Consider the following 16,063-nt stretch of genomic DNA (forward strand, 5'->3'; position numbering starts at 1 on the left):
GTTATTCCAATTGTGTGAGAAGAAGAAGCCACAAGACTATGGCATACAAATGACTGGAATACGTCAGCAATATCTGAGTCTGAGGGCTCAGCTGCTGACTGGGACAGTAATGTTACAAAGGACAAGTATTCAGAACCCAAGGAGGTGATGCTGTGTCTTCCACTGCCCAAGGAGTGCATTAAGGCAGAAAGGCAGCTGTGAAGCATGAAAAAATACAGCTTCCTCATGAGAACATGGCCGTAGACCTGAGCTACTGTTTAAAAGGAGAGCTTTTACCAATGCAGTGGGGCTAAATACATAAACAGGAATTGCAGGAACAGTTCTAGCCAGTCACAGCTGCTGGTGAACTAGAAACTCTTAAAACAGGGTAAACACTGTCTATAATAACAGCAGCATTATTGTAAAGCTTTTATCTTAAAGTTTTGACTGAAAAGTCAAAAGTCAATCACAAACAGAAAAGCAAAATGCAAATTTCATCAGAATGAGGAAAACCAGCAAGAGCTAATGAACATATTAATACTTAGACAGAAAGGCAGAAAGCTAATTTGACAATATGCAGAAACTGGATTGTTCCTTGACAGTTTCTAAAAATGTATCTACTAACTAATGATGAAGTCCTATTTTACCTCAAAATTTAGGAGCTACCAAATGAAGTGAGGGGCGAAAAAAAAGATGTATTTGAAAAACCTGAATGATTTTCATCTTCCCACTCTGTTCCAAAGCAAGAAGTGCATGTTGACTCTCATCAGCCTTCAGATAAACTATCTTCAGCAGACGACGCTGATCTTTGCTGCACTGGGCCAAAGGCAAGGCTTTAACTTCCTGGCCACTTTCAGACACCCAGATTTTCACTGTTCCTACACATGGATGAGAAAGATATACAAAAGGGAATGAACTTTTCATCACCTGTGCTTCAAGTCAGAAACTTGAACTGGATCAAACAGGGAAAGCAGAAGTAAAAAGAAAATCCAATTGGAGGTTCTGAGCTATGTCACTGGGCTTTTGAAAGCCATAACAGCGCATGTGTTTCTTAGGAAAGCACCTTCAGGGACACAAAACTTACAAGAAAACATCTTCACCACGAGGCCCACCGTGTTTCCATCTTTTTTTTTCCATGGCTGTTTTATGCTACAGCCCAGGATAAAAGACAGAACCTATCTTACTTTTGTTTCTGAACTAACAACATCGGAGAGCTGGCAGAGTGTGGTCTGTCAGGCAGAAGACTTTAGGTTCTCAGCTACAGCAAGGAGCAGAGGCACCTGGTTGCTGGACTTGTCCCACAGAGCTAGTGGGGAGAAAGAGCTACAGCATTATTTTAAGTGAAGCAGTTATTACGTATGACTTCACTTCTGTATGGCTTGACAGAATTCACCTTCTGTCATGCTCTTATAATCTTAAAGTGCAGTCTCTACTCTCAAGTATAAGCAAGAAACATTAGCCAGTATACCAAGTGGAAAAGGTCATCCCTTTATGTGATGCAGCTTTCATATATGTAATATATTTTAATGCTTCAGGTGTGTACTCTTGAACATTTGAATGTGAAAAGAATTATTCAGTTATGTTATCAGATTACAAAACTATTAAAAGTTTTCTGCAGAATTCAGTGTAGCACTTGTGTATTGGAGAGGTCTTGTCACATCACCTAAACTTGATGCACCCTACATAAAACCTGTGAAAAATTCAGGAAACATGTAGATATATGTACTCTAGTGTTCAGTGTCTGCAGACACTGTAAAATTGATCTTGGATACTATAAAATTGAAAACCTGCTGTTTTCTGTCTGCAGCCATTTCATTACAGATCTAAGTCCTAAGTGCTATGAAGAACCACCTTTTCAGACCAAGAACTTTGAAGACAGTCTTCTGGAGAGCAATAGGCTAACAAAGTACCAGGGCCCAAGCAGCCAAAAATCACCCTTCTGTGAACTATCTACCAGATAAAACCCAACCAAGACATGCCCCCTTTTCCCCATACAGACATCTGTGAGTTCCTTCCCACCTTGGAAGAAAGACAAAATTCAATCTTCTGACAATGTAAGAATCAAGGCAAAAAGTTCCATCTCCTCTTCTAATATGTCATTTTAAATAAGTGCAATAAAAATGTAATAAATATTTCATTACTTTACCATCACATGCTCCAGTAACGAAATAAAACCCATGTATTTCAATGGCTGCACAGGTCACTTCAGTATTCAGCCCATGTGCATCTTCCATCTGATATACTTGATATCCCGTTTCCAGGTCCCAGACCTGGAAAAATAAGACAGTAATTATTTTTACTATATCCTCTAAAAGTCATCACACAATGTGTTCCAGTGTGAATGACTAATGCTTCCAAGAGAAAATTTTCATATCAGTGAAAAACATTCTCTTTTATAACAGCACACTGACATGTTCTATTACTGAAATACTAATGTAATTCCCTGAAAATGTTCCTCTCCCCAGAGAAGCCATTCCAGCAAGGGGAGACAGTATTTAATATGCTACGAGAAAGACCCTTGTTAAGTCAGAGAAGTTTTTGTTAAATGATTTTTTACAGTGCAAAAGCAAAGAAATCTAACTAGAAATAATGGAACTATAATTTCTATGCCAAACAACAAAATGAGGCTCTGAATAATAAAAAGTAACCACCTAATTGCCCAGTAACTTATTTGTAATTAAAAAAAGCTGAGACTTTTATTTTTCATTTTAAATGGAGACAGCTTACACTCACCTTCAGTATTGACTCAGAGCAGATAGTGAGAATCTGGTGAAAAGCCCAGTTGTAAACTAAAACGTTGATGCTTTTCTTATGTGTCCTTGGCACGTATTTTGTATCTTGTATCATATGAGTTAAGGGATAAATATCAATGACATCTGAACCTGCACAGGGTGAGAGGTGTGGGAATATATACATTTTGAGTATCATAGGAGTTACTTTCCCTGCATATAGAAAGATTTTATGTAAAACATAGCATTCGAGTTCTTCTGAAGACTGTAAGGAATATTGTCTGTTTCTTCAGCATATGTGTTCTCTAAACAAGAAAACATTCACATGTGCCCCCCACAAAGGGCACTGAACAATGGCTAAGTATTTACCTGCCTTAAACCACCACCTACCCACCTTTGATGGGACTGATACCCTGACTCCAAGTCATTAGGAGTCATAAATCCCCATCTCAGATGTCAGTAGGCAATGCTGATGTCTTTCTAGTACCTTCCTTCATACAGCACTGTGAATTTGAATGGTGTTTTCCAGACATTTTACAGTGCTCTCAGATTAGAAGGATTGCAAAAACAGAGATATAGGTGGGGACAATATGACAAAAGAAAGTACAAGGTTTTTACAACGGAGGCTCACAAGCCAGACTACACATGCAGCTTCCTTTTGCAGTTCTAGTTACAGTTCTACCAGGAGAGGAGCAGTAGTCAGCAGTGAGTATGCAGCAAAGGACCAACTTGCCTAATACTTGGTGTAAGTCCAGGCATAGAGGCCAGCAGCTTGGAAAAAGGCACAGAAGGAAATCTATGGCAATATTTAAATGACGCATGAAGGTGAGTAGTGATTTATGGATGAAAAAATAACTGAAAATCTCTGTAAAACTAGGTACATAGCAATGAGAATTCATTTGCCCATATACAGCCTCAGTCTCGTGCCCTTTTCAGGGGCAAGGAGACATTCACTTAACCTTTTAATGGAATCATTAACAGAATCCAGGACTAGATTTTTTCTGATATTTAGGTACTGCTCCAGTCATTGTTTCTAAGGCCAAAGTTACCTCCTTTTGTCAAGGATTTATCAATGCAAAATCCATACATCGCTAAGCCTTGAAAATCTTACTAACAAATTTGAAGAAAATATGATATCCTTTATCCTTTAGAAATTAAAATAATCTTTAAAAACTTGACTGATTAATATTCTTGGCATTTTTAAAATAAGAACTGAAGTTTCTTAAGATTTGCAATGAGTACCAAATGCCTAAATTGATACAACAATTTGTGGGCACTAGTCTAGTGTATATATATTTGGGCTTCTAAAACAACTTTATTGGCAATGAGATTCAGCAGAAACTAGCAGATCACTGAAAGGAAAAAAAAAGAAGAAAAAAAAGAAGTCTCACATTCATGTCCTCAGATTTGACAAGCTTTGCAAGCGTTGTGCCTTGTTCCTCATCCAAGGATAGAAAAAGCTGTCTCCAAAAACAATTATTTGTCTGGTATGTCTCAGGCCTCGATAGCCCCAGAAAAGGTTCAAAGCTGGGGTTTTTTTCAGGGGCTACATCTCTGGGGAAGGTAAACCCTGCCAGTTTCCGGAGTCTCTGCCTTAGACACAGAAGGCTAACATCCTTCGCCTGTAAAGCTTTGGTCCCTTGGAGGTTCCAGGCTCCTTGTTATACAGTCAGGAAACAGAGCCCAGAAACTAAGTTGAGTTCCCACAGTATTTTATTCCTGACCAATTGGATAATACATCTGTTGACAGCAGAGATTGTGGGGCTTTCTGTAGCTACTGAGTTAAATAAGGTGTTTGAATGCATTTGTGAGATCTCCACAGAGACTGTACTTTGCTGCTTTGATCTCCAAATGGTAGGAAGGTGCTAGATGAATAGTTAGGGGAATATCAGTGGCTTAGTAGCTTGCAAGAAATGGCAAGGCTACAGAAAATATCTGTAGTTTATTTCTTCTGAGGAAGCCTCACCTTACCCTCAGAAAAGGCTTTCTCATTTCCTTTTGTTCCTGCTGTTAATTCCCATGCTGCATATTTTTGATGCGTATTTCTATATTGAAATTAGCACTGTATATAACAAGATCCACTTTAAAATGGTCTTAATGTGCAAATACCTCCCAGTATTCTGTACATCTTATATACTTTATTTCTTTACTCAGCTTCAGCATCAAGAAAATCTCATTCTAGGAGACGGGACATTTTCTCATACATCAACTGCAGCAACATACCGGAGATAAGCACGCCATTATCACTGTCAAATAACATGACAGAGTTCTCCATCTCTTCAGGGTTGACTTGAGTATCATGGAAGACCTGCAGCAGTGAAAGAGTCTGTATGTCCCACACTCTAAAAATCTGGAGGGAGAGAGCAGGGAGAAAATTTTGTACTATATCATGATTGGATTTTCAACTACTTTTCATTTCTATGATAGTAATATTATAGTCTCCAATGAAAATCACATTGTTAAGCATGGTACTTCCCCAAATTAGCAAAACAAATATCAAAGATATCTTTATCCCCATTTTACTAAGGATAAAAGGCACAGAAAGGCTGAGCTCTGTAATCTTGACCTGACAAGTCCATAGTAGAACCAGATCTGAGAATTGGTTCTACTCCTTAATGACAAGATGGATCAGTTGTGTCATACTTTTCAGTCACTTACAGATATATGCCAATAGTTCAAAAGCTCATATTTGTACTGGACTATCAAATGGTGTGCAACAGTAAAAAGATAAATTTCACAGGGTTCCAGGTAAAGGAATTCCTGTAATCTTTGACTGACAGCAGATGTTGGAGCAAATCAGGATCAGGAAACACTGCAGAAGGATCATTTTAATGCATAGGTAGTTCTTGTGTTCTCCGTAAGCAAATGGTAGTGGTCACAGCCTGGACACTAATCTCTAAGGAGCACTAGATACATTAGATATATTTGGTTTTACTTTCAGTTTCAGTGGAGAACACAATGTAAAATTCTTTAAACCGCAGAATTACTTGATAGTAATTGTATATTATTCATCCTGCCTGATTGCCTGATCAAAAGCTGTGTTGAACTCACTGCTATCCCATGCAAACTGCTCTTAGTCCTAAAAGAAATCATGATTTAATTTCTCAGATGTCATGGCTTTTAGTGTGGTATATTTTCTTGCAAGATAATCTTACTATAAAAAAAAATCAAAAGTCATACTGTCATCACATCTGACTGCAATTTTTATTCAGCTGCCGAAACCATGGTGAGTTTTATGTAGGCATTTGTGCAAGGTATCTGTATTCATTCACTTGTGTTACTAAAAGGTGGGGCTGCATTTTTAATTGGGATTTTGACATGTTGGTACAGTGCTTCCATCAATATCGGGAGTGTTGTGGGTGTTGACAAAATTCATTGAATCATTGCATTAAATGATCCATATAATGTAAATCCACAAAACACATCAGGACAAACCCCTGAAATATTCAACTGATTTTGATGACTGAGCTCCATCTCAGACAGAAATTTTGTATAAATAATTCTGCTTCCTGTGCTACAGTCCCTGGAGGTCTTCCTCTCTCAGCTGTTCCTTATTCTTTGTCACTCAGTTGGCATCTTAGTGGCTTTTCTTTGGTGATTTTGATGCAGTTAGGCAAATTCGTGGGCTTGGCCAGGAAGCATGAAGCAGCCATCCTGCCCTGACTGGGGCTGGGCTGCTGTTTCTCTAAAAGAGCTTGAATTTTGGGAGATCTGATGAAGAAAAAAAACCCCAAAAACAACTAGGAAAAATCCTAGGGAAATCTGTAGCCATTTGTTTGATTCATCCCAGGATCTCCTGTATTAATATTATGTTAAAGGTAGGTCCAAGTCCAAGGGCGTCTGCAGCATACCGCTTTGGTGAAGTTTCGTGCATTATATTCCTGAAAACCTGCTTGATTCACCCACAGGTAAAACCAGCTGTGTTGGTACATTAATCTGTCCGTTGTGGATAGACCACCCAGTAAGCCCCTTGAAACCAGCCTGAGCATCAGTCCATAACAGCTGAGCATTGTAACAGAAAAAGAATAAAGTGGAATTAGGACAGAGAGACTGGAAGCTCATTTTGAAATTGTTGTTTTTTTATTTTTTGCCTGATATATTAGCACAATCACTGGAAGCTCTGAAAAACAGCCAGACTAGCCTGAACATAGAACTCTGACTGGCACTTTCATATAATTTCATAAAAGACAAGCTACTTGCTAAGGCCATTAACAAGTCATGCCCCAAGAAATGACTTACAGCCAGACTTACATGAGAAGTGCTAGAAAATAGTATCTGATGTGTAACTCAAATTCAGCACAGTCATGCTGCTACTGACTTATAAAAGTTGGTGACTGGTAGAAGGCAGATTAAATTATCATTAAAGAAATTTGATTTGCAAAGCAATTGCTTTTAGATCATCTTTCCTAACACCAAGCTAGAAATCTGACAGGAAGAACTCTGAGGAAAAAACAAGAACAATCTGTCAGCCTCATAAATAAAACAGCTACAATCGAATTCACTGCTGAAAATTCAGAAAATTCAGTTCCGTAAAGTTGCTCACCTTTTAATACAAAGACCTTTGAAAATTTGAAATAGCCCTGAGAAATACTTTCTACGCAGATTTGCAATTAGATAATTTTATGTCTGTAGAGCACCACTAATAGATGTGCATTTGATCCCATAAAAACTTAAACTGTTTGTGGGTGTCCTGAACCCAGGACAGTGGGGTTGTTTTTTTTTTAAATGTAAATAATCCAGGAAAAAAAATTCATTTTACACCTATAAAAACAGAAAGTAAGTGGTTTCCCAAATGGCACACAGCAAATATTAGTCTGAAACATAACGCACAAGTTTTGACTATTTCAGCTTTCTTCACCATAGCCTTTTCCTTTCTTAATTCGGAAATCTATTTATTTCTCTGTTGAACAGAGTGTGTGCCCATTACAATTCACAGGCAATATGTCATGTCCTTAAAAATGCTTTTGATAATGAGGAAGACTTCACTTGTGCATATGTTCATGTTATGAGTTCTTTTCATTTGCCAGGAATTATTTCTTCCCAAGGCACACTCACCATGACTGAGAATGAATGTTTGTTACTCTGTATGTTATAAAATGTTATGGTATAGGTCTTTTTTTCACTAAAAAGAGGATCTCAGCACAGGGAAAACACCATTGCCAAAAAGAAAAAAAAAAAAAAAGGCTTAAAGAAACCATGATGAAAGCCCCCACAAATAGAAGACTGTTCACTGTATGCAGAATAAACATAGAGACAACAGTGGATGAAAATTATTCAGGGAAATACACAGATTTTGAGGTTATTGGAATTTCCATTAGTAACCTGATTTTAAAGGAAGTTATATTGGATCAGCAAAATTCTGAAGAGGAAGGAAAGAAAAGAAACAGATCCATCCTTTGGCACCACAGAGAAGTTCATGGTGGGTGTTTCAGAATTTTAAATAGAAGAAAATTTTTCCTGAATACTTTCTTTGTTTTCAGGAAAGCTCAAAAGGAAAATGCTCTAAGGAACTTCTACAGAGACTAAATTTTCCCTGATACAATACTGAGTTAGAGGAACCATGTCCAACATATTCCTCTGATAGGCTTCTGATTACATTTCAGTTTACTCAGACATGCAATTTCTAAAGCATACCAAAAGAGAAACAGGCAGTGAGAAGGCTTGAGAAAAGAAATCCAGTTGAATAGAAAAAATGGTGAAACTGTTCATCCACCTGACAGTAGACCAGCAAAAATAGAGAGAAGAACTGGTGAAGAAAGTTGAGAAAGTCAGGGCAATGTTGCAGGTAGATCTCCAAGCTCAATTCTGGCACAGTTACAATGAAAGCATGTAAAAACAGTTAGTGCTGATTTTACAGCAACAAGTGAATCTAAGTAAAACCCTCTTGCACTATTTCTCGCTGCTTGTTCAGCTATTAATGCCAGTACCACATTAAGAAAATGCAGTCACTTAAAGTGACAGCAAACACCTGGACAAATCACAGTATTCATAAATCTCTTCCCTCCTTCCAGCTTTCTTCCTTTCCCACCCTGTGGGCAGGGATGGGGAGATTACATCGACCACTGTTCCACATGAGTGATTCCCACACAAGGCATCCCTAGCATGGCCACTAGATATAATGACACTGCTATTCATCTGCGGCAGCACACACATGACTGCATGAATTCAGGCACAGAGAGTGGCAACAAAAAGCATGCAATTTGGAAATTGGGAGGTGACTAGGGGGAGTTGCCTTGGGGATGCTTTGTTAATAGTAACTTCATTGTCCTACTTATTTATTGAAGAACTTTCTTATCTCGCCTGTAACAGCGTCAGCAAACTACTTTGTTATCCTTTCCAGGACCACAGTCTGGATCAGTTCCCTCTGTTCTAGGCACTCCTCTTGTGTCTTTCATTTTTCAAACCAGTGGCAAACCCACCTGGTTACAGATGGAATTTCCACAGACAAAGCAAAATTTGAAACCATATCAATCCAGAATTCAGAGGGGTTCTTGTCAAAGCCTTCTGAGAACCCTTTAAAAAAATGAAAGATGTATATTTGCATACATAAACACTTCTCTTTCAAGCACCACCTTCCTTCAAGCCCTAAAAATCAGAGCATAGAAAAAAGCCTGAACTATCTTTTCCCTCTAGTCTAAAGCGTATGTTTTATGAGTATGTAAAAACAGTAACACCCTCTGTTCTATTTTTCTTAATACACACACACAGACAGACACAGAGCAGATTCATTTTACTAAATTAAATGGGAGCAGCAGAGGGAGGCAGAACAAAGGCGGCAAATAGGACAAGACAAAATTGGTAAAGAAATATTTTACATGTTCTCAGTACAATAAAGTTCAGGTTCAGGAACACTTATTTCATGCTGGGTTGCTATGAGGAAGCCACTGTGGAAGCATGCTTTGACTTTGAAAGAAGTGAATCCTCTTCTGCCCCTTTCTGTCTGCAATTAACTGAGACAGAAAAGCACTGAAGAGCCCAGGATTTGCTGACCCTCCCACACCCAGCAAGAGATAATCCCTTCAAATTACTGCTAGTTAAGAATAAGAAAGTGACCTTAATACACTGCTTTGAAGAAGGTAACAACTCTCAAGATAAAACAGTAACTTCTTTTTAGTACTTCCAAGCTCTCACATCCTGCAGATATTTTTTGTAAGCTCATGAAAATTTGGGTTTTTTTGAAAGACAGACAACTTTCCTCAGTTTTACAGAATGGTGATGCTGCAAGTTTTTAAAACAGTTTACGAAAAAACACTTGTGCAGGAAAATCCAAAATCCAACCACTCTTGGGGCAGAAAGAAGTTACACTAGCCACAGCATGCACTATAGGCACAGACAGGAAGAGTAAGCAACAATTAAAGCTGATTTTCTGTTTGAGTGTTCAGTTCATCTGGCCCTATTTGCTACACTGTTCAACTGTGGGGATTGGAGTCTCCACAGTCTATGTGGAATATTTACAGATTCATACAGAACCTCAAAGACAAAAATCACCAGGCATGAAGCACAGATCAGACTGCAGTTCTGCTTGCTCTATTACTTATTAGAGTAAGTTATCTGGAGAGAGTGCCATTATGTGTCTTGTGATCCCTGAAGGTGATCCTGCAAAGTATTATAATTCGCTGTAGTTATTAGAAGACGTGGGAACAAATTGATGTCAATGGGATTACTTGTGAGGCTAAGGCGAGGAGGATTTGGCTCTAAGCATATTAATGCAATGTGGTATAGCAGATGGTACTTTAACTAGTGTCTTATTCAGACAGTAATTTGGCAAAGTTCAAAATTATGAACATTTCAATTTACTTCCTCAGATAGTACCATTAGGCTGGTAATATATAAGGTTGCTTTCCTTTTCCCAAATGTGGAGGAATGCTGGAAATAAACTGGTTTATATGCAATAGTGAGTCTACTTGCGTAGCAATGAGCCTGCAGGGTATTTACTGGGTGCTATGCAGTGACTGAGAGTGTGTAAAGGCTCTGTATGCCCCTCTCTGTGCTCTGTGTACTGAAAACAAACCTACCTGATCCCTAATGCAAACATAAAATAACCCCCAACACCTCTGGAAAACAGTTTCAGTGGACATTTAGATGGTTTGTGGGTCAGAAGCTGGAGGCTAAAGGTGTAGGACAGAGGTGACTGCCTATGAAAACCTGTATCAGAGGAGCTCAAAAAGTCAGGTTCTTCCTACCAATTTTGAGCCAATCTTAGAAGGATGCCCTAACCCTAGACATAAGGTTTGAAGTGATTTTACTTTTTCACAGAAACAGCATCACAGAACAGCTTAGGTTGGAAGGGACCACTGGAGAGTACCTTGTCTAAGTGCACTGTTCAAGTGGGGCCACCTCAAGCAGGTTGCCCAGGACCATGGAGACTCCACAACCTCTCTGGGCAACTTGCACCAGTGCTCCTTTTCCATCCCAGTAAAAGAAGTGTTTCCTGATGTGCAGACACAACCCCCTGTGATTCAGGATTCAGTTTTCATTTCCTCTGGTCCTGTTGCTGGGCACCACTGAAAAGAGCATGGCTCCATCTTTACACCCTCCTTTCTGATACTTATATACGCTGATTATCTCCCTTGAGTCTTCTCTTTTCTAGGTTATTTTGTAGGTTTGTTTTTATTTTTGCAAACTACTCAACACACAAAGTAATTCAAATGATGGAAAATGGGACAGGAAATAACAGAAAACAGGGTAAGTTATATGAAAAGTCCAGAGAATAATATTCAACATTCTTGAAGGATTATGCAATATAAGAGGAGAATAAAATTCTTAATAGCAGGGTGGAACAAATAAACTGAAAAGAATAAAAGCTCAGCAGCAAGAGAAGGATTAACTTTAACTTTCAAAGCAGTATATGAAAGATGTTGCCACATGATTTCTGTGCAGAACAACTGGAGCAAATTTCCCAAATGCCTCTTTTTCAAATTATCTCAGTTAAATTGAATATTGTTGACATACAGAACATTCTAGTAACAGCCGCGATTAGCAAGGGTTTGACATAAAGTAAACATTGTGCTTCCAGCTCACCTGTTTCCCAGAAGACAAATGACTGTATTATAAATATATCCTTGAAACAATGTCATGTGCTTTCAAAATAGGCTGGAAAAAAATCCACACTAACTCACACAGACATTGATACAATCACAAGACAGACAAAAGACATTTATGACTTCCTACAGGGATATTGCACAGCCAGATTGCCATTATGCAGATCTGGAGAGAGAGCACTGGAGACTGATAACATAAAGGTTTGAGTAAATATGCAAAAGTCAGAAAATACAAAAATACGTAAGATATCTTTACCTCACTTCATCCTCCCTGAAACACATAAAAATCTGCCCTTGAGTTCTGTAAGAATAAAACTAATATATATATATATATATATGTATATATATAGCAGAGTTAATTTAATATGGGCAAATTTCAGCAAGGAGCTGTTTATGTACTTGCATCAAGTTGGCTGTATTAGGTTTTGAAGAAATTACAAATGGAATGAAACTCTGCTATGCCCCAGAATGGAGAAGTGAGAAATCACCCTGTTTATTGTACTAGTCCCCTGCCACATGTAAATGTGTGCATTGCTCTTTTGGTATTTGCTGCCAAAAATGAAATTACTTTTAGAGAGAAGAGAAAGTCTAAAGAACACTCTCTTCACTGATTTAAAAGAAAAGTTTTTTGCTGTTTACAAATGATACCACACAGTGGTGTAAAGGCTGGGAATATATACTCCTTGCACTAGCCCTGTTGATCATCAGACAAAACTGAGATTGTTTGTAGACACTGAAGCCTGTAGGTTTAAATCTTGCTCAGCTGACTTACTTAAGTGATCTAATTCAACCAAACCCACCACTGGAGGTACTCTAGTAAAATAAATGGAAGAACTGGCAATTTCGGCTTACCAATTTCCACTAACAACTCAAGTTAGGCAAGACATGAAATTGTAGCCTCTGCTGTTCCAGTTGTGAATCCCCTCTCTGCACTAAATAAGATAGAGTTTGTCACTGCTTCACAGCCTTTCAGTACAAGGACTATGCAGTCTGGTCTGGACTCTGCCATGGCCTTAATCTTGTTTCCACAGAGCACTATGAGTGTAAGATAATTTTTCATATAATGATCTGCTTCCTGCAGCATCTTCAGGTTTAATAACCCCTGTCCCTATGAGGTTGTTTGTTTTTTTTTTTTAACTTAATACTTTCTGAATGTATTCGGAGTTCTGTTATATGAAAAGAATGAAGCTATACATGTTTCAGGCTGCAGAATGAGAATAAGAATGAGCAAACTATAGAGAGGAAGAGGCAATGAAGGACTGAATGATATGGAGAGATAAAAATGAACACAGAAGAGATTTCTTGTGCAGCATTCTTCTACCTAGGGTATAGTGTCAGGTTAGTTTTCCATTATTTCTCTGCTCCACAGATTGCTCTCATATTACCCTGTACTTGGTAGAATTGATTCTCCAGCTGACGGGGCCCATTTTAAAAAAGGCCAGCAATTTCTGTTAAATTTGTAGAAAAATGCCTTTAGTGCCAATGTAACAACCAGGCAGATTAAGTACTTTTATAAAGGATAGACTTGCCTGGTTTGAAACATCCAACTCATGTCATGGTTCATCATCTAACTAGTGTATTCTGAAGCATCCAAGGATGCTACTTAGCTGTAATTCCAAGTCCAAAGATAGAGCTTTTTAAAGGATTTGCATATTCTACGAGGATTTCTCTTCAGTAAAAATATATTGCCTCAGTGCTTGAATAAGCTATATTATTTCATTTTGTACCCCTTCAGACCTAAGATAAAAGGTGTAAAATAGTTGTAACCAACTATAGTGGGTTATACAGCACTTTTTTCTCTTTTTTATAATGATAATGATCACTGAAATTACAAGCATAAATCAAGAGAATAGGCTGTTGCAACCATATTGGAAAATATGTTTCCTGATATGTGGGTTAGTGGCTTCTGCAGAATAATTCCAATCAAAGAGTTCCTTATGTACATTTGTATTAACAAATAAATACGTACGCTTTCATTTTCATGCCAATGACCTAATCTATGACTGCAACATGATGAAACTTTAGCAAAGTGTCCAAGTATTATGTAAAAACCCAAGACTATTTTGGTGCAGTGATACAGAGGACTGGTTAATACCTTCAGCCAAATTTAAGAGCATTTTCTCTTTGGAAACATTTACAATGAAAAGGGAGACAGTAAGTGTAGTTGTGATGAATGTGGTTCGTCTTGTTCTGTGATATATAATTTAACACAGAGAATAGTTTGTGTTTGTGGGAAATCTCAACATAAGATTTGGAACATGTTGCTATGATTAAGAACAAATAGATCACATTGATATTTCAGATCTCCTAATAAATTCACTTAACTGAACAGATGGAGAAAAAGACATGGCTGTGGAGTACAACTATATTTGCAACGATGCACACTTGGCTTTAAGTTCTTCAAAACCTGGAAGATCAGGAACAGATCTGTTTCCAGGAATATTATATTCTGAAGCAAATCCAGCAGCACAGAATTAACACAGTCCCTGCCTTGGCCCTCCCCTATTTCTCAGTGTCACTACAGTGGAAACACTAAATCATATGACTAAAGGGCATAAGAAATTATTTCCAAATCTATGGCTCTGTCTAATTTGTAGTTATTGATAAGAGAATTTGAAACACACATTATTTTTAATAGCTGCCTGACATCGGTTTAGTAATGATTTGTTCCATCAAGAAATCCTTAAAGTATTGTTGCAAAGTGTTCACGTGCAGAACTAGTTTGAGGAATCTTTGTTTTCTTAAATTGAGCAATCATTTGAGTTCAAATTCCAAAACAGTTTCTTAATTCTTTCTTAATCTTTTTTCAGTTAAACATCATAGAAGGTTTCTTCAATGTTTTCCAGAAAGCTCCACTGCACCCTGGCCAAAGTGCCCCAGTGTAAACAAAGAATCTGCTCAAAATAGTTTAGATGAATTTCAAGTTTGGCTTGTATTGGATGCCTTCAATATTGTCTTTAATCTAGCATCTATTTATAAGTAATTTATTGGTTCTGAAAAACTCTTGCACTTCAGAAATAAAGATAACCCTTCTTTGATTTCAGGTCTACATGATCATGCTCTTCACAGAGAAAATTTAATTTTGGGGATTTCCAAAAAGGTATTAATTTAGTCTTCCTAAGCTTTTCCCTAATTCTGTTCTGTCAAACAGCTAATGAAAAATCTGTTAACTATAAGGAGATTTTGTTTCCCTTGGTTACAGTGCTTCTGTGAGACCATTATCTGTCTGATGTATTTTCAGCAAAGATATGTGGACTCTCCTTGTTTTGTTTCAGGAACCTCCTATATCACAGTGAATGAAAGATGAAAACAAAGTAGAGGAAACTATTTTGATTTTTCTTATGCTAGCCCTTATTGGAAAGCAAATTGGTCTTTGTCACAATAAAGTCATTGCCATTTTATTTGTAAAGTCTCTTAGACTTCTCTATGAGGGATCCCTTCTTTTTTTGATATAGTTTTCAACTGTGACAAGAGTTACCTGACTTCTGAAAGTCTAGGAATTTTTTTCTTTATATTTTTGAGGAGTGTGATTTCTATTTATAACTTAAAGAGCTGTTTGAAGACACTTAGCTTTTAATTAAAACACTTCCACATATTCATTTTCATGTACAACTGATCTTACTGATGTCACAGCACAACTTAGCTACATTTAGTTAAGATCAGGTATCCTCATACATGGAGACTCATAAAATAGATTTTGCTTCCCTTGGAATCATGTTGAATCACAGAAAGGCCCAGAAGGGACCTCAAGAAGCCTTCTGGTCCTTTACTTCCCCAGGGCCTTCATTCTTATTTGCTTTTCTATAAATATCTTCATGTACACTCATTTCCCTAAGTCATGTCTTATTCTATTTTTCCTACATGTATAGCTCACAGGCTATCTGTCAAAACCCTCCTTAATTTGACAGCAATGTATGAGTGTAGGAAATGTACAGTTACCTACAGAATAGACAGGTATAGATTTATAGGAGGAAGGGGGAATGGGTATGGCTCTGGGATTATGTGATGATGGGAGATTTCTGGTGACTTATTTTCAGATAGTAGTACTTTTAGAAGGGTGTGGATTATTTTAAGAATAGGATTAAAGACATGAAAAGGTGGTATTTACTGGTACCTCAGTGAGCAGTGGTAAGCAGTTATGGCAGAAGAGCAGCACAGACAGAATAGCTCGGTAATATTTCCATCTATTTCCAGCAAATCTTGCAATATCTGGTTGAAGAAGTTCTATTATTGATTTTAAACAGGAGCAGTTCAGGTTCGATATAAGGAGGAAGTTCTTTACTGTGAGGGTGGTGAGGCACTGGAATGGGTTGC

General features: G+C 37.8%; 1 protein-coding gene across 1 annotated transcript in view; it reads right to left on the reverse strand.

The window, feature by feature from the left end:
* The window catches only part of WDR64 (WD repeat domain 64), a 62,235-nt gene that overhangs the window by 19,193 nt on the left and 26,979 nt on the right, over positions 1-16,063 (reverse strand). The window contains exons 11-14 of the mRNA XM_062637368.1: positions 4,932-5,058; positions 2,713-2,861; positions 2,126-2,249; positions 688-857 (exon numbers count right to left, since the gene is read on the reverse strand). Coding sequence (XP_062493352.1) covers positions 688-857; positions 2,126-2,249; positions 2,713-2,861; positions 4,932-5,058 — 570 coding nt within the window. The remainder of the gene's footprint in view (positions 1-687; positions 858-2,125; positions 2,250-2,712; positions 2,862-4,931; positions 5,059-16,063) is intronic.

Source organism: Pezoporus occidentalis, unplaced genomic scaffold, assembly GCF_034315485.1.
Source record: "Pezoporus occidentalis ecotype Australia unplaced genomic scaffold, CSIRO_AGI_Poc_V1 ctg52, whole genome shotgun sequence".
Taxonomy (NCBI): domain Eukaryota; kingdom Metazoa; phylum Chordata; class Aves; order Psittaciformes; family Psittacidae; genus Pezoporus; species Pezoporus occidentalis.